This window comes from Culex quinquefasciatus, chromosome 1 (genome assembly GCF_015732765.1).
Source record: "Culex quinquefasciatus strain JHB chromosome 1, VPISU_Cqui_1.0_pri_paternal, whole genome shotgun sequence".
Taxonomy (NCBI): Eukaryota; Metazoa; Arthropoda; class Insecta; order Diptera; family Culicidae; genus Culex; species Culex quinquefasciatus.
The window spans coordinates 41,507,486-41,526,610 of NC_051861.1; the positions used below are offsets into that span (position 1 = coordinate 41,507,486).

General features: G+C 35.6%; 1 protein-coding gene across 4 annotated transcripts in view; it reads right to left on the bottom strand.

Annotated features, from left to right (window-relative positions):
* LOC6039075 (neuropeptide F receptor) overlaps nucleotides 1-19,125 on the bottom strand; it is a 37,223-nt gene that overhangs the window by 15,791 nt on the left and 2,307 nt on the right. For all 4 annotated transcript variants that reach the window (XR_005276685.1, XR_005276686.1, XM_038249137.1 and 1 more), the window contains exon 2: nucleotides 767-1,331. Coding sequence is in view for 2 of the 4 variants with exons in the window: in XM_038249137.1 (XP_038105065.1) it covers nucleotides 767-1,025 (259 nt within the window). In the remaining 2 variants the exon portion in view is untranslated. The remainder of the gene's footprint in view (nucleotides 1-766; nucleotides 1,332-19,125) is intronic.

The window sequence follows — 19,125 nt, forward strand, 5'->3', positions numbered from 1 at the left end:
GTTATTAGCAATTAAGCGTTATTTATACATTTTTTGGAGACCGGATCTCAGATATTTCAATGAAAATGATGTCCGGGTCTTTCATGCGTCCTGTCGTTAGTTAGATGATTGAAATACCTTTCAAATGCGCCTTAAACATCGATGATCTGACAACCCTATCTAAAAGTTATTAGCACTTAAGTGTTATTTATACACTTTTTGGACGCTGGATTTCAGGTATTGTGATAGAAATATTCTCTGAATCTTCCATTCGAACTATCGTTGGATAGGTTTTGTATCAGACCTTGCCGATGAGCCAGAAATATTGAAGGTCTGCGAACCCTATCAAAAGAAATGAGTAATAAAGTTGATTTGTTAAACATGTTAAGGGGGAATGTTGCTATTTTTACTGAATGTATTGACTTTATGAATGTGAGGAAGGCACCAACCACCTAAAGGTGGATTAAGTAACGTTTTTTTCACTAAAACTGCGATAACTTTAAAATTTTAGCGATGACCTATGCATGTGGTATTATAAGTTGCGGCTTTTAAATACGAGAAATTTTTTTCGGTTTGTGCTATTTTCAAATGGAATAGTTGTATATAAACGTGTATCCGAGTTGTTGGAGGCAAAAACGTTTTCGTCTAAAATGTATATGTATTATAATCCAAAATAAATACCAGACATCGATAGCATACCATGGAAAATCTAGTTTATTCGTCCGTCCAACACCAAACCGATCACTTCCCCGTGGCTTAAAATGTGCACATTCCATTTGTGGCTCACCTGACACGGCTAGATTGACGATGAACATGTTCCGCGCTGTCCGCATCTGCGGCTTCCGGGCAACGGCCATCACGACCAGACAGTTTCCGGTGGCACCGAATATTATCAGCGTACTGTACAGCACAATCAGGATGTGGTAGGCCGGGTCGTCAATTTTGCGGTTGTTGCTGTACTGCTCGATCAGACCCTGCCGAATGGTGCTGGTGGCCAAAGTCACGTTGTCCAACGTCAAGTTCAGCTTCGACAGCACCAGATCCATTTTGGATGGCACTTTTCGCGGACGGACGGCAGTTACGTTACTCTATTTTTAGACTTTTTTATTTTATTACACTAGCACCGTTGGGCACAAACAACCAACGTTATTTTCACTGACTGTTAATTTCGTTGCACACAATAAAGGTCCTGGGCCATTTTTCGGCAACAACGGCACTGCCATATTCGTTATCACGTGGTGTGCGCTGGTGTATGAAGCATGGCCTGATGGCTTCTATGGAAACCACGTCCTGGAGCGGAAACGGTGGTTCTGGGAACACTTGTCACTAAGCGGACACGCTGACAGTTTTATCTGAAATGGGAGAGGAAAAAAAAGAGGGAAATGAAAGTTAGCGGATATTAGATTCGTTTGGACATGCACCGTACAGTTCATTTCAACTGACAATAAAATGTTGTTGCAGGGTATTGCCATATTTACAAGAAGAATTATTAAACAGTTGGAATGTATCTGCGTATAATTGAACTAACATTCCAACTCCTAACCCTCCAATAAAGTTGGTACGGTAATCGCTGTTTCTCGAGCATATCTCAACCAATCGGGATAATTCTTATTTCCAGTGATTTGTTAGGATGTTAAGATGATCCTAGAACTCGATTTGATCAAATGTGTAATTTTTGCGATCAAAAACATTGTTCCAGCATTTTCCGCGGAGGCAAGCGCAACTAAATAAAAAACAAGAAGGAACAAAGCTCCAAAATGCTACCCAGAAGCAGACATATCTATTCCCCAACAAACTTGCTTCTCAAACCACTGTGCACTACGTAGTGTATGGTACCGAATCAGTTTATGCTGATATACTCTCGGAATTTTTAATCCCGCTGAATGACAAATCCTAGCCCCACACGATGGTCTACATGAGGCGTGTTTTCAAGTGGTGCAAATCCTTTGTTGTTTTACCCATACTGTACAGTGTACACCAGCAGCTGGAAAATTCCATCGTAGTCATGATCAGAAATACTTGCCCCCAGGGTGAAGCTGACATTGTGATGCACTCTTATTTTTTTTGGGATCGCAACGTTTTTGTTAACATGGATTTTTTTTTTAAATAGGAGCAATTCTCTACCAAAATAAGAAATGAATTTTATTTGTATTTTTTTATTTGGCTCAAACTTTGTGGGGGCCTTCCCTATGACCAAATAAACTATTTTGTGTCATTGGTTCACCCATACAAGTCTCCATACAATTTTGGCTGCTGTCCATACAAAAATGGTATGTAAATATTCAAACAGTTGTAACTTTTGAGATTTTCTGATCAATTTGGTGTCTTCGGCAAAGTTGTTGATATTGTTGAGAAATATTGACAAAAAAATAGGTACACGAAAAAAAAATAAAGAATTTTTAATCAACTTTTTTTTCACTAAAACTCAATTTTCCAAAATATGTATTTTTTTTTATTTTCGAGATTTTATGATATGTTTTAGGGGACAAAAATCCGCAACTTTTGAGCCATAGAGAAACATGGTCGAAAAATCTGCCGCCGAGTTATGAATTTTTGAAAAAAATAGTGATTTTTGGAAAAAATCGAAGTTTCATGCAAAAACAAATTTGACTTTATTTTTATATGCAAAACTGAATTTGCAATCGAAAAAGTACTTTTTGCAATTGCGTCGTGAAACTACTTACTTTTCCTGTCATTCTTGAACGACGAAACAGCCTACTTTTCTGTACCAAAAATAACAGAATCGAATAGTAACCCTTTTCAAAACAAATGCTGAAAAGTTCTACTTTTCAGCACTGAAATGTATGCTGAAAAGTTGAACTTTTCAGCACTTGTTAGGATAACTTTTCAACATTTTTTTGATTTGAACGATTCATTGACTCAATGCATGGACATTTGTCTTATAATTCTGTCCAAAGGGTGTTTTTCGGAATTGCAAAAAAACGTTGTATGGAACTCGTTGCAAAACTTGATTTTTCATCACTCGTCGTATTTATCTAACTCGGTGAACCTCGTTAGTTAAATGTACGACTCGTGCTGAAAAAATCAATTTTTTGCAACTTGTTGCATAAACTACTATTAAAGATTTTTTTATAAAGGGCTTCGTTTTCAAAATAAAGCCACCGAAAGTTTGAATATTTGCAGATTTTCGAATTTTAAAAATAGGGACCATGAGTGACCATTTCCAATTTTTTTTTTTTTTGAAAAATTCAAAAAATTTGCTATAAAATTGTCCAAGAGACATTGAAGATTTGACCTCGGGTTGCTGAGATACAGCCGCTTGAAGAAAAAGAAACACGAAAATTGAAGTTTTCTAAATCTCATCAAAACAACCCACCATTTTCTAATGACGACCATTAGTTGCTGAGATATCGTCATTGATAATAGTGGAATGTTTTGGTGAGATTTAGAAAACTTCAATTTTCGTGTTTCTTTTTCTTAAAGCGGCTCTTTCACAGCAACCCGAGGTCCAATCTTCAATGTCTCTTGGACAATTTTATAGCAAATTTTTTGAATTTTTCAAAAAAAAAATTGGAGATGGTCACTCATAGTCACTATTTTTGAAATTCGAAAAACTGAAAATATTTAAACTTTCGGTGACTTTATTTTGAAAACGAAGCCCTTATCAAAAAATATGTTAAGTACTTTTCGATTGCAAATTCAATTTTTCATTAAAAATAACGTCAAATTTGTTTTTGCACGAAACTTCGATTTTTTTCCAAAATCACTATTCGTTCAAAAAATAAAAAAAAATTTGACATTGAATTTTTGACTATATTTCTCTATGGCTCAAAAGTTGCGGTTTTTTGTACATTTTAACATATCAAAAAAGTTTACACATTGACTCATTTTAAACAGTTCCGCATTATGAATTTTCAGGGAAAATCGATTAAAATGGTTTTTTAACCATTTAAATCGGTTCAAAACAGTGATTTTTTTCCCTCTAATTCCATGCCATCAGTTCTATCTCCGGCGCTCGCTGGTCCTTACCTAAACAGGTCACAAATCGTTTTGTTACGTTCAGTGTTGCCACTCTATCCTATTTTCTTTATGTTTGCATGCAAAATGTACGTCTTTCAGCTGGCAATATTGTTGTCCGCTCTCTCACTCTCCAACATTCTTTTGTTTGACGGCATGTAATTTTGGCCTGCTGCGGTTAGGTTCGGTTACACTTGGTGATAAGTTTTTTTAGTCGGAAAAACTTTTTTGGAGCTGTAATTGAACGTCAAAGTGCTGATATGGCAACATTAGAGGCACGCTGGAATAAGATGCTGTTCCCCTACCATTGAGATTTACAACGTATTCAAAAACCGAAAAAACGTATTTTTCATCGAAAAAACTACAAAACTAAAAACAATGCCTTTTTTCTTCACTAGACTGTGAATTTGTTTGTCATTTTATGGTAAAATTAGTGTACATTTCGAATCTGCAAAAATCCAGGAGGGTCATTTTTTCCATTTAAAACATGTTTTTTTCTAACATTGCAGAGTTTTTTTTAGAGTGTAACAATGTTCTGTTATATAGCAGCAAATTACAAAAAAATATGCAATAATTATGCAAACAGAAGGGGTTTGATCCTCACCGTTCAAGGTCAACCGAGATAGACACAGAAGACAAAACAAAAACAGTAACTTTTTTGAAACAATTTGCCTTCCTCACTGAGGTAAGGCCGGTAAGGCTACAATCCTGCTCTAAACATGAAGGTTTCATTAAAATCTCGAAGACCCACCTTCATGTAAACATATCGGCTCAATCGAAAACTAATCAACTAATGTCTGTGTGTCTAACCGATTTCGGTCAGACAAGTTGCATTCGACTCGGTTTGGAGTCCCATATGTCACTATTGAAGTTCATGGACTTTCGATCAGTATTACAAAAGCTATGTATGAAAATGTGTTTTGGAACTCACTTAAATGTATGTAAACGATGTCTGGATCCATCATTCAACCCATCTTTGGTAAGTTGTTTTTCCAACGAATTCAAAACATTGAAGATCTGGCAACCCTTTCTCGAGTTATGGTAACTTAAGTGATGTTTGTGTCCTTTTTTATTCCGAGACTAAAAAATAGAAATAATTCGTGTCGAAATTCTTAATTTTCCCATTTGTTGGTAAAAAGTGAAGAAGGCAGCAATCACATAGATGGATTAAGTACTTTTTTTTCGTAAAATAGCGATAACCCATGATGGTTACAAGCAAACCTCTCATATTAACCCATATTTTTTCAATTATCTGCTCTACAACATTCTAGAACATCAATGCCCTTCAAAAAATAACCCCGCAATGTTAGAAAAAAAAACACGAAATTTCATATTTTTTTTTAAATTGTTTTAAATAAAATAAACTTACCAACCTAATCCACCTTCAGGTGGTTGATGCCTTCCCCATATTTATCAAACATTGTTATATTGGGTGCAACTTTTCCGATGAATCCAATCAAAATTACGTTGAATTTGTGAAGTGATAGCACACCATCTAGTTTATGTGAAGCTTTGGAAGATTAGCTCTAAATATGAAAACAGATCGATCAACAATTTAGATTATATGGAGAAAACTTTATTGATAAAATTATCTTTCTTCACGGGAAGAGACGATCTAATCAGATTATGTGATGGCTCAGGTTTACTGTTTCACGAGAAAAGATATAATCTTCTTGATTGAAAATGATGCTAGCTCAAGAGATGCTCTCGTTTCAGACCGTGAGTTGAACATATCGGTTGCTACTTTTAGTGAGAAATGAAAAAAAGTTGATTTTTTAACTGTGCTGTTCAATCTGTTTGAAGACCGTGATTCCGAGCAATTCCAGCTCAAATCGAGAATTTTTCTGGTACTTTTGTACCCGACTCTCTCCGATTTAAATGCTACTTTGTAGACATGTTATCCCTGGCCTAAGCAATTTTTGTGTATATGGAGCCAATTGCATTCAAAAATAACATTTGAGAAGGGCGTAAGATATTTAAATATTTTTGTTTTTTTTTTTTGTAATTGAAAATTTTCTGTATCTCGACGCCGTTGCATCGCATCAAAAGGTGGTCAAAGACAAACTTGGAGGAAATTGGACGGGCTTTCTTAAAAAAAATACACTGAAATAAAAATACACGCCACTTCTATGAGATTTTTGATTTTTAAGTTTAAAAGTTAAATTTGATGGTGATGTCACGATTTTTTTTCGTTCAAAATTTTTGAGGAAATAGCCTCACGAAAAATGCATGTCTCCCAAAAAAAAATACAAAAATCATTTACTAAAACTGTTTTTTTGAAAAGTGGTCTAAACGTCAATTTTTTTAAAAACCGAACGCGAGAGTCGATTCTCCAGACAATTTTACATAAAAGTCTCCATATTGACCATTGTCCTAAGTCCAGTACTTGTGAAGTTGCAGCGGTTTTAAAAATAAAAATGTTAAAAAATAGGTTTTTTGATGGATTTTGGCAATTTCTATATAACAGACTTGATATTTCAGTCTCGAAAATATTTTTACCGAAAAGCTCGTTCAATTTTCCATAAGTTTGTCTTTGATCACATTTCAATTGGATGTATGGGCTTACAGATATAAGCTAATTACATTTCTCATAAATGAAAACATAATATTTTTTCAGTGTAGTATAGCAACCTAGATAGTAAATTAGCTTATATCTGTAAGCCCATACATCCAATTGAAATGTGGTCAAAGACAAACTTATGGAAAATTGAACGAGTTTTTCGGTGAAAATATTTTTGAGACTGAAAAATCAATTCATATAGAAATTGCCAAAAACCATCAAAAAACCTATTTCTTCAACATTTTTATTTTTAAAACCGCTGCAACTTCACAAGGATGCGACTTAGGACAATGGTCAATATGGAGACTTTTATGTAAAATTGTCTGGAAAATTGACTCTCGTGTACGGTTTTTGAAAATTTTTGACGTTTAGAGCACTTTTCAAAAAGACAGTTACAGTAAATGATTTTTGTATTTTTTAGTTGACTTTCTCCATCCCAAATTTTTCGTGAGTCTTTTTGTAACATTTTAGGATATTTTCACAAAAATTTTGAACGAAAAACAAATCTTAGGCTCACCTCTGAAATTTTACTTTTGAACTTAAAAATCAAAAAATCTCATAAGAGTGAAGTGTTTTTTTCTTTCAGAGTAGTGTAAAGCCCGTCAAATTTCCTACAAGTTTGTCCTTGACCACTCTTTGATACGATGCAACGGCTTCGAGATACAGTAATTTACAGTAATTACACAATACAAAAAATATTTTTAAAAAACTTACCCCGTTGTCAAATGTTATTATTGAGTGCAATTTTCACAAAAATTGCTTATTAAGGCCTAGGATAACATGCCTATAAAGTGTCATTGAAATCGGAGAGGGTCGGGTGCAAAAGTACCAGAAAAATTCCCGATTTGAGCTGGAATTGCTCTTCCACACTTTACTGACAAATTATTTCCCATTACTTCACTCCAGCAGTGAATCCAATTTCAAACTCGCGTGTCTCAAAAGCTGTCACCACAAACGACGGATTTACATTCACCCGCTTGCAGTAATACGAATTATACCCGCATGGCTTCGCAAAGATTACATCGTCATCGACGTACATCGACGAGGGAACGAAAAAATTTCCCGAAATTCCGCCAACTCCAAAAGTGAACTCTTTTTTGACGTTTCGATAAAGCGCGTCAGTGACAACCTTTCGTACACTTTATAAAAAAAAATTTGCTTTTCCATCTGGTTTGACGAAGATTAACCGAGGGCACCTCCCCAGTTCCTCCTGCGTCGCTGGTGTCGATTCCAAAGGATTTTCGTGACATGGCAACGGATGGGAGGTTGGGTGGCCTCGAAAAAAAAATGGGTTTATATTACCAATTTCGGTCGTAGAAAAGGGATCGGGGAGCTGATACTCTTTGGGAATATTATTTTCTGTTCCGCTCGATGATATATCCATTTTTTCCAATGTTGCAGGAGATTTATGGCTATGATCCGCCGGTTCGACGGTGCTTGAGTTTCGGTACCCAAATATCAGCTTTTGGTGGGGGGTTACAGCGACTGGAACTCTTTTTTTGCACAAACTTAAAATTGTCCACGTGTTTTCCGGTGTTGCTAAAGATTGGCTGTTTTTTGGCGAAAACTGCTCGTATAGTTGGGACTGATTCCGGGAAAATATCACCCTTTTGATTCGATAAAGTATGACTTATGGGGAGCTTGTGGTCGTTGGCATCGTCAACCCTTTCCTTAAAAATAAAGCAAAATAAGCCAAAGGGATTCAGATTTATCGTTTAACTTATTTATTCCGAATACGTGTCCGATTGAGGGTTAACTGCAAATCGATCTAACACAGTATCAGCAGCAGCCAGTATGTATGTAGCACGTTTTATTGCTGTCACAGCCACCGTCGGTCGTTACTGCTGGTTTTGTAAGCTTGAGGGTGGACTCACTGAACATAAAACGATTTGTAATAAATAGTTTATTAGCGGAGGGATTGTCAACCACAAGGGCGAGTCTTGAACGTGTAAGACTTTGCTTTGATTCATCTCAACTTAACCTTAAGTCACATGAAAATCATCTTTTTGAAATTTAAGGCAAACCTGCTTGATTTTGCAACAATCGCATCCTTGGAATCCTTATCAATTAAGCTTTCACTGTCATTTTTTAATTATTTTATTATTTTTACGATGAAAGCAAAATGTAGCAATGGCAGCAAATCAATGTTATTGACAAGAAATTAAATTACTAGGCCACACGTGCCGTGGAGATTGGCACTCCTGCTGCTTTACCAAGAAATGTGCAACACGAGTTGGATATGTTTTGCGGGAATGGAATTGACATCTAGATGGTGGTTGAATGTTGAGCAGTAGAAAAATAATTCCGTGGAATTTTATTTCCTGCTCTTTATTTTTATTGCCCACAAAATTCTTTTCATTTCAGTTTTTAATCGATACAAAGCGATTTAATATTAATAAACATGATGCTTGATCAGTGTAGTAAACTAGTGATAGAAACAACTATCATTTGATGATTCCCGCACCACAATGTCAGATGGTTTAGCGACCGTCACTGCAGCTTGTGAGATCTCATTTTTTAACTCGCAATTTCCAGCAAAAGCATTCTATTTCTGTCACTCTTTCTCCCTTTCTCGTTCTCACACACTCACCGAAGTTTCCTTTATTTTTTTGCCTACTCACTGAGGTAAGGCTATAATCCTGCCTTAAAAATGAACTTTTCACAAAAAGCTTGTAAGCCCATCTTCATGAATACCTATCGACTCCAAAACTGCGATTGGCCAAACAAGTAATAGACAGCAATAAAAGTAGTAATCCAGCTGCGTGTAAAAGGTCTGGGTGTAAAATAAATTTTGCATTATTTTCTGAAATTCTATGTATTATTACACCCTGAAATATGTAGCCCATCAGTATGGGAAACCTACTTGACCGGAATGTCAAGCTCATATATGCGTTTATCCTATCCATTCTTCTTTGGTCTGATGGTCGAGCGAGCTAAGGCGCCAGTCCGTTCTGATGGTACTGGGTTTGAATCCCATTGGTTGCAACTTTTTTTTGTGTTTGCATAAATTGTACATGCAGTGTGTAATATTAAGTGTCTATTTGACGAAGGTGATGTGCATGCTTTTGCATGCGATTTTACCATCGGATTTTTTGCTGTTTAAAATGAAATTACCAATATATTTTGAGCTATTGGAGTATGAGTGTTTGAGACTGTTGCAAAAAGATAGGTTGTAAAAAATCCATTTTTAACAGTAATTTGCAAAAGCTATGAGAAAAAAGTCTAACCAACCCTGAATGTCTATGGCACATTTTGAAGTGCTTCAAAATACCTTTCGAATGCATCTAAGAGAGTTGGATTTGATTGAGATTTGCACTAGGTTTAATTTTAAAATCCCGCCCTTACTCCCCCACCGCCTCTGCTCCTTCATTTTTTTTGTTCATATTTTGTTTTTTAATAAAACCATTTCATTATTTTCACTACCTTTTTGAAATCAAGATTATCTTCATCCATAAACCGTCAAACCATTTTTCGACCATAACCCAAATTCATAAAATATAACTTGTAATTAGCTTTCTTAAAGCATTTTTTTGAATTGGCCTCACTGGATTTCTATAAGAATCATGCAAAAATGAAGATGAAAAATGCAATGAAAACCTTATAAATCATATTTACTTTTTGCATAATTTGGGTTTATTGATTTAAATAAATATCAATAAATATGACTGGAAGCTCTTTTGAAGGAAACTTTTGGAACAATTGTCATTTACTGTTTTCCAGTATTGACTAAAAAATACCTAAAAATATAAAAAAAAACTTTAACTTTTAAATATGTTAATTTTAGTCTTATAAAAAGTTCGTTTTTAATAAATAAGTGCCCACAAGCCCGTAAGCTCTAAGGAGCTAGAAATTTGGCCCGCAATAAAAAAACATTGGGCACTCCTGCATTAGAGTAAAGTTGCAAAACCATTGAATCAATAGGGGTAATTCTCTACCAACTTACATGAAATAGGGAAAAGTTGCCCCGACCCCTCTTCGATTTGCGTGAAACTTTGTCCTATGGGGAAACTTTTGTCCCTGATCACGAATCCGAGGTCCGTTTTTTATATCTCGTGACGGAGAGGCGGTACGACCCCTTTCATTTTTGAACATGCGAAAAAAGAGGTGTTTTCAATGATTTGCAGTCTGAAATGGAAATTCCGAAAAAACGTATTTTTCATCGAAAAAAAAACACTAAAAAAGTTTTAAACACTCGGCCATTTTCCGTTACTTGACTGTAAAAAGTTTACACTCGTATTACTTGATTTTTTTCTCAAAAGTTGTTCTAAAAACTGTAAATTCAATTTTAAGTTTTCATTCCTATATAACCGTACAGCGAAAATTTGAATCGTCATTCTTCGATGCTTTGCGCCATCTGCCGGAATTATGGAGCTTTTAATCGCGAATAAAAAATTCTTGACTTGCTCACGACTGTTTAACCACTGTGTTGTTGGATATATCGTACGCCATAGGGAAAAACCTTCCCAAAACAAAACAAAAAACTTTTTAAAATTTAATGCTGTCATACAAGGGTGAACACATACAGCTTTGTTCTTCAGACTGTTATTAATTTAACAAAAAGTTTTCCACCTCTTGTCTTGTGAAACTGAATACCAGACTGGTGCTTGGGGAAATCCATTTTTCCAACTTCAAAAGATGTTGCAAGTATCACGTATACCAGAAAGGAGAGGGTAATTGCGATCGGTCTTGCTCGGGCTGTAAATTTTAGCTTTCACGTTTATCTCTGTAACGTGACGAAAAATGTTTGGTCGAAACTTTTCGGTTTTTGAGCGACACCAAACGAACGTTGACTTTACGTTCGTAAATATCTTGCAGACGGTATGCGTGGTTGAACTCGAATGTGAGTTATTTTCAGAAATTTGTCTTTTTGAAAGTTTGTTTGATCAGTTTTGTGGAAAGTTTACGTGGCGCCAGCTTAAATACTTTTTATTAATCTAAGCCGATGACCATTAAAGTCCATAAAAGCCTCATATCACGTAAAAATTCTCTCAGGTGGATAATTTTATCCTCATAGAATCGGATGATTTATGCCACCATCATCGAAGGTCACATTTGCATAAAAGGACGATTTGATACATGAGTCCGCCACGAGTCAGCCACCCTTCGGAATAACGATATCGTTGTGCTGCTGGTTGGTTTTCCACTCGTGTGGGATTGTACACTTTTTCCAGCTCGTACCCAACCACGTGATTGTGCAGTGGGTGGTCGTTACCGATATCCATATTTTTGGTAGTGATTGATGATGCGGGCATTATTGCTATTCAATAAACTCTTGAAAGCGTAATTTGAAGGTTAAATATCGTTTTTTGGTTTAGTTTGAAGAGGATTTCGATGTGGAATTGAACGATTCATAGAAGTTGGAATGTGAACCTTCTGAAGTACCGTTTATACGAGTCCGAGTGTTGTGAGAAAAGTGTTTTATGGTAATTTGAATATAATACGCCATTTGTGGTTGAAACCTAAATATCCACTAGTGAATTTTGCTCTTTTTTCCATATAAACTTCTAGGACTTAAAGAAAAGGGTTCCCGTGGTCAGAATGAGATCAAATTTAAAATTTGGCCTGGTGATAGGTCAGTAGGGTGACAAAAAAAATATTTTTTTTTGTTAAATATCAAGAGATACCTCCTGGCTAGATTCTTTAGACAATAATAAGTAACTTTGCCAATTTTGAGCCAAATCGTCGTTTTTAACCGCTGATGTTTATGTGGGATAAATCGCTAAAATGTATGAGATATTTTTCTGCCAGGTGGCACGGATCTCGCTTGAAATTTCCCAAATGTGAGGAAATTCTATTTCCTACAACTTGGTCGAAGGGTGCAAGAAGATCCGAGTTGATCCTGATGAGTTATCAACAATGTGATTTTCATATAAAAATCATCAAAGTCAGGCTCAACTCGGATCGTTTTGCACCCTTCCGCAAAGTTGGAGCGAATTACATTTCCTGGATAAGCGACAAAGGGTCGAAAGACATAAGGTCAAATTGACAAAAGGTCGACTGCACAGAACGTCGAAAGGACGAAATTATTGAAAAATATATTTTCGTACTAACAAATCTGTTATTTATGTCTGTAAATTTATTTGAGTTAACAACGTCATTTTGTGCAGCTCATAATGCCTTACCTATTGACCTTCACAGATCCCCAAATTTCGATTTCAGTCCTGAGATATTCAACGAAATCCGAAAAAACTCCGTGCAATTTTGTCACTTTTCATATGAAAGAAGTTTCAATATTTTCGTGCTATCTTGACATAGCCTGAAAATTGATGTAAGTGCAACAATTGGCCAACGAGATTTCAGGTCAGAACGCGTTTGACACAGATACAAGCTCGACTAGCGTAAATATTTTCAATTATAGCTCGAGACTTCGGCAACCAAATTCAACGAAACTTCGGGACAATGCAAAAAATGGTCAACCAAACAAAACGTGTTTGCTATTGTTTACATTGTGTGCTTTCGTTTTTGTTTGTTCAAGCAAAGCAAACCGCTTTAACGACCCCCGGGTCTTTTGTGGTCTTTATTGCAAGTTTCTGCTCATTTTTAGGCGTCCGAAGGTTATATGTGGAGAGTCACCCAAAACCTCTTCTACGCAAATGGACCGACGTTTTACTTCCCCATCCGATAGAAGGCCAGGAGGATAAGGCGGGAATCGAACCCGCGCCCCATGGCAACTTAGCGATCGGCTGCCGAAGCCGCTAACAACCGCGCCACGAGGCCCAAGGTCAAGGTCAAACATTAAAACGCGTTTTTCTCGGAACGTCAAAAAGCAACGTACGACAAGATAGCACGACAGCGTCGTCTTGACTACACTCAAACCCCGATGGTTTGACACCAACTGTTGTCAAATGAACGGGGTCACTTTTCAGTTTGACACCCCTTTTACACGGAATTCACACACACTACTGAACGTTTGTTTTGATAGTGTGCGTGAGCGCCGTGTAAAAAGTGACAGTTCGTCACATTTTAGTTTGACTTTGTTCAACGAACGGGGTACAAACTAAAAAAGTGACAAACGAAATCGAGAAATTAAAAGTGAGAGTGTGTGCGTGCAACATGGAGTTAAACTTTTCGAAATGCCATGGGAACCTTCACAGAAACTGCACAGAGAGTTTAACTCCAAGTTGCACACACTCTCACTTTTAATTTCTCGATAGTGACCGACCACCGGGGTTGAGTGTATCATAATATTTCTGTGAGTTTTTTTCTTTCTTTAAAACATGAGCAATTCTTTGAAAAAAAAGTTTTACTTCCAAAATATTTTGAAGGCTTATTTTTTGTATTCTTGTTTGTCATAATTTTTGTGAGTTCTTTTGCATTCTTCTAAACATACGCAGCGCTTTGAAAAAAATAGTTCGACTCCTAAAATATTTTTGAAGCATATTTTTATTTTTTAATACAACCTATTCTTGACTGTCAAAATATTTTTGTGAGTTTTTCTGTAATTGCAAATATTAATGAAGTTCACTTGTGCTGAACCAGGGAGGATGTTTCAGAATCATTTTCAGAATTTTGTTCTGAATCCTCTGATTTTTTTTGTTCCTAGTTGGCAGCAGAGGGACGTGGCGTTACATCGTGCTGCCATCTGGTGCAAGAGTGGAAAAGTGCAAAATGAAGTCGATAAAGTAGTCGGTTTCGATGGTGAAAAAGTGGAAAACGTGGTCTAAAACTAGCGACGCCATCCCCCTATGGCGTGGCAGGTTCGAAGGGCCCGTTCTAACATAGAGGTTAGGTCGTTAGCTCAGTCCAGGTGTAGGAGTCGTCTCCCTGGGTCCTGTCTCGATAGAGTCGCTGGTAGGCAGTTGGACTAATAATCCAAAGGTCGTCAGTTGGAAACCTGGGGTAGATGGAAGCTTAAAAGTAATAAGAGGTTTTGCTGTGAAGCTAACAACTTACTTGTTTATTATTTTTTTCCAAAATGTAATTTAAAAATTTTAATGTGTTTCACTTTTAACATTGAACATTTGTCTCCTAAACATCTAAAAATGAATACTTGAAAAAACATGTATATTTTTTGTTTTGTAAGGACGAACAATTATTTTCACTATCTAAACAACTAATTTTCCAAAACTTTTGATAGAAACTTGTTTGCTCACTTCTTATCTAGCTATTTAACACTCGATTTCAGTTGAAAACGCATTTATTTAGCTTCAATTGAATGTCAAAGTTCTGACCTGCCAACATTAGAGGCACGCTGGAATTAGATGCTGTTCCCCTAATTTATTTCATAACTGTATGGTGTCCAAATATTATGAATATAAAAAACAACGTAAAAGAAAATTTTGAAAAAAAATCTTGAATTCTTTCTAAAATTCTGAAGCTTTCTATTTTTCCCTCTATTTTTTACCCAACATAACCATTGTAAAAAGTTCCCAACGACTTTTTGGAGATTTAAACAATTTAACTTTTTCATTTAGCATTGTTTTGGGTCATTGGATTAATGCAATTGGGACTTAAAATTATGCTTACATTTGTGATATTATTGTTCACAACGATAAAGCTTACTTTTCTGAGTACAATGACCCTTTAACAACCACACAGGATAAAAAATGGAGTTTTAATTCAATTAAAAAAAAATAACTTCACTTCCCTTCTTGACAGAAAATGTCCTACTTGACAGCTCGTTCCAAGGGGACCATAATTGATCAATCGAAAAATGTTGTCATGTCAATCATTTTTTTTTGCATTAAAATAAAAAAAAGTAATCAGTTATGATTTTAATCGTGTTTTTCTATCGTTGTACATAAAAAATCACATAGGGCTTAAGTACCCAGTTGAATAAAATCTAAATCATTCTTATTTAAAATATAGGGGGAGAGGGGGTAATATGCATCCCTGGGGCAAAATGTACCCCCTGCTTTTCTCGGTATTTGGAAAAATTTACCTGGTTTTTCATCATAGCAATTGGAAGCTTAATATTGCTAAACCATGCTGGATAAATGTGAGCTTCGTATTATAAGTCAGCTTTAGTTATTTGCAAAACATTAAAATTTTGTGTTTTCATCTAATTTTCATTGAACTTTTATTATGATTTTTGGGCAATATAAAAAGATATTGATATTGTAAGTGTTGAGGTACATAGTTTTTGCCGTAATCTTCATTATTCTGTAGATAGATGAGTCCAAAAACACCAAAAAAGCATTTTTAATTAAATTTTCTGCAAAAAGCGTGGTCGGGGCAAAATGCACCGCTGTGAAGCTCCTTTGTAAAAACAGTGGTGTCATCTAGTGGTGACTAGTGAAAACTGTTTTTATCCGGTGAATTTTGCCCCGTTGTTGTAATGCATTTTGCCCCAATGTTGCGGTGAATATTGCCCCGCATGGTTGTTTGAAATGAATCAATTTTTTTTTAGAAATTTGATTTTTTTTAACAATTTTGAGGTTTTTTAAGACTTTTTTTCACATGGATGACGAAGAATAATAGTTGGTTTGGAACATCGAACAAAATTCTTCCACAGTAATGCTGAAATGTTTGAGCAAACACAGTTTTCCGATAGGGGGTGCATATTACCCCATCTCCCGCTAGTCTAAATTATAGGGGGAGAGGGGGTAATATGCACCCCCGGGGCAAAATGCACCCCCTGCTTTTCTCGGTATTTGGAAGAATTTTCCGGAGAAAAATCTTAGAAATTGGAAGCTTAACATTGCTAAACCATGCTGGAAAAATTTGAGCATCGCAGTATAAAAACAGCTCAAGTTATTTGCAAAACTTTAAAATGTTGTGTTTTCATCTAATTTTCTTTGCACTTTCATTATGATTTTGGACAATATAAAAGCATTTATTTATATTGTAAGTGTTGAGGTAAATAGTTTTTGCCATAATCTTCATTATTCTGTAGATAGATGAGTCCAAAAACATCAAAAATGCATTTTTAATTAAATTTTCTGCAAAAGCGTGGTCGGGGTAAAATGCACCGCTGTGAAGCTCCTTAGTAAAAACAGCGGTGACATCTAGTGGTGACTAGTGAAAACTGATTTTACCCGGTGCATTTTGCCCCATGTTGTGGTGCATTTTGCCCCGTTGTTGTAGTGCATTTTGCCTCAATGTTGCGGTGCATATTGCCCCGCATGGTTGTTTGAAATGAATCAAAAATGATTTTAGAAATTTGATATTTTCGAACAATTTTGAGGTTTTTTAAGACTTTTTTCACATGGATGACGAAGAATAATAGTTGTTTTAGAACATCAAACAAAATTCTTCCACAGTAATGCTGTAATGGTTGAGAAATCACAGTTTTCCCTTAGGGGGTGCATATTACCCCCTCTCCCCCTACATTGTGATAATACATTTTCAACGTTAAACGTTTAACCCGTAAATTTCCAAGCTCATTAAAAAGGTGGAATTTTCACATAAATTTCCTCTTTTTCCAAAGATCTCAAGAGTTTAGGTGTTAATAAACACAATTTTAAAAATATTAAGTTACTCTAAAAGAGCAACTTTATCATAAATTCAGGATATTATCTCCCTTTCTACCCACCAAACTCTCATGACTGAATTCAGTTAAATTTACTGAAATCTACACTACTGAAATTTTCAGTAAATGAAAACTTGTTCAAATTTCAGCAAACTTTGACAGCTCCATACAAATTTTAACTTAAGAACGCCCTTCATTCATGGTGCGAAATTTTAGATTTGCCGATTTTGTTATATTTAAAAGTTGAAGCTTATTTTAGTTGAATAAATAAAGTAAATTATAAAGCATTGTCATAGTAGTAGGGGGAGAGGGGGTAATATGCACCCCCGGGGCAAAATGCACCCCCTGCTTTTCTCGGTATTTGGAAGAATTTTCCGGAGAAAAATCTTAGAAATTGGAAGCTTAACATTGCTAAACCATGCTGGAAAAATTTGAGCATCGCAGTATAAAAACAGCTAAAGTTATTTGCAAAACTTTAAAATGTTGTGTTTTCATCTAATTTTCTTTGCACTTTCATTATGATTTTTGGACAATATAAAAAGCATTTATTTATATTGTAAGTGTTGAGGTAAATAGTTTTGCCATAATCTTCATTATTCTGTAGATAGATGAGTCCAAAAACATCAAAAATGCATTTTTAATTAAATTTTCTGCAAAAGCGTGGTCGGGGTAAAATGCACCGCTGTGAAGCTCCTTAGTAAAAACAGCGGTGACATCTAGTGGTGACTAGTGAAAACTGATTTTACCCGGTGCATTTTGCCCCATGTTGTGGTGCATTTTGCCCCGTTGTTGTAGTGCATTTTGCCCCAATGTTGCGGTGCATATTGCCCCGCATGGTTGTTTGAAATGAATCAAAAATGATTTTAGAAATTTGATATTTTCGAACAATTTTGAGGTTTTTTAAGACTTTTTTCACATGGATGACGAAGAATAATAGTTGTTTTAGAACATCAAACAAAATTCTTCCACAGTAATGCTGTAATGGTTGAGAAATCACAGTTTTCCCTTAGGGGGTGCATATTACCCCCTCTCCCCCTAATTTACTTTAATGTGGTTCTTTTTCTACAATCAAGTTGAGCCCGCAACAATTTTCTGTGCAATTAGAAATAGATTTTCGTCTGTTTGCTGGTGTCAGTACTTTGCCCAGTGAGGTAAAAAAGGACAGAACTGATCGCGTAACTATGTAAATCTGTTTGTAAACAGAAAGATATAAATAGCCTATGTAAACATCTGATGGGTATAATTGGAGATAAGCAAAATACAGCAAATGCCCCACAAAAAACATACGAACAGTTTACAACAAATAGTTTTATCTTTAATTAAAACAAATTTAGCCATAGTTTTACTGCCTCAACAACGTTCATAAAATTTCCAACTATCCAACGACAACTCGAAGCAAACAGACGTGCCGGTTCATTTTGTGCACCTCTTGGCTTAAAATAAGCGGAATAAACTAAAATGTATACAAATCGATTTTACTGCCACTGCACTATGGGGTATTTCCATATAAGCGAGCGGCCAAAAATATTTTTTTGCTTTTTTTGTGACTTTTTTGTGTTGTTTGTACTTAGTATAATGAAAACAAATGAATTTTGATATTTTTCAAAAAAAAAAGTTTAATTTTCGATTTTTTTCATATATTTGAGGCCACATGCATTAAAGTGGTGAATTTTAATATTCTTGCTCTGTCTATTTGATGCACGGAATGGCGGTTTATGCTATGTTAAAGTTTCTGATTTCCGTTCAATCTCCCTTCCCTTCTTCTTGAGTTAAAATCCACCTCTCTTTGAAGAACCACCCCCCCCCCCCCCTCCCCTTCCAATTAAAATTTGATTTTTGCGGCGTTTTAGAATTTTAGACGGTTTATTTTATGAAACATTGTATGGATTCTCGTCCACGTTTTTTGTTGATCCACTTGCAAAATTCACGTTTTCCACGATAAATTCTTCTAAATCAAAATCACTATATAACCGATTGTCGTTAGATTACTTAAAATATGAACTTCTTCTATGGGCTTTTGTATACCTCGTTTTGAAGCTACAGAACAACGTGCGTAGTTTTTCCTCTGTGGTTTTTCCCTGAGTTGATCATGTGATGGTTCTGCAATGTTGTAATTCTTACAAATATACTCGAAAGCAGTTCTCACGTTTTCAGAATAGTGCTTCTGCTTCGTTATATCGTACAGGGACACTACGGT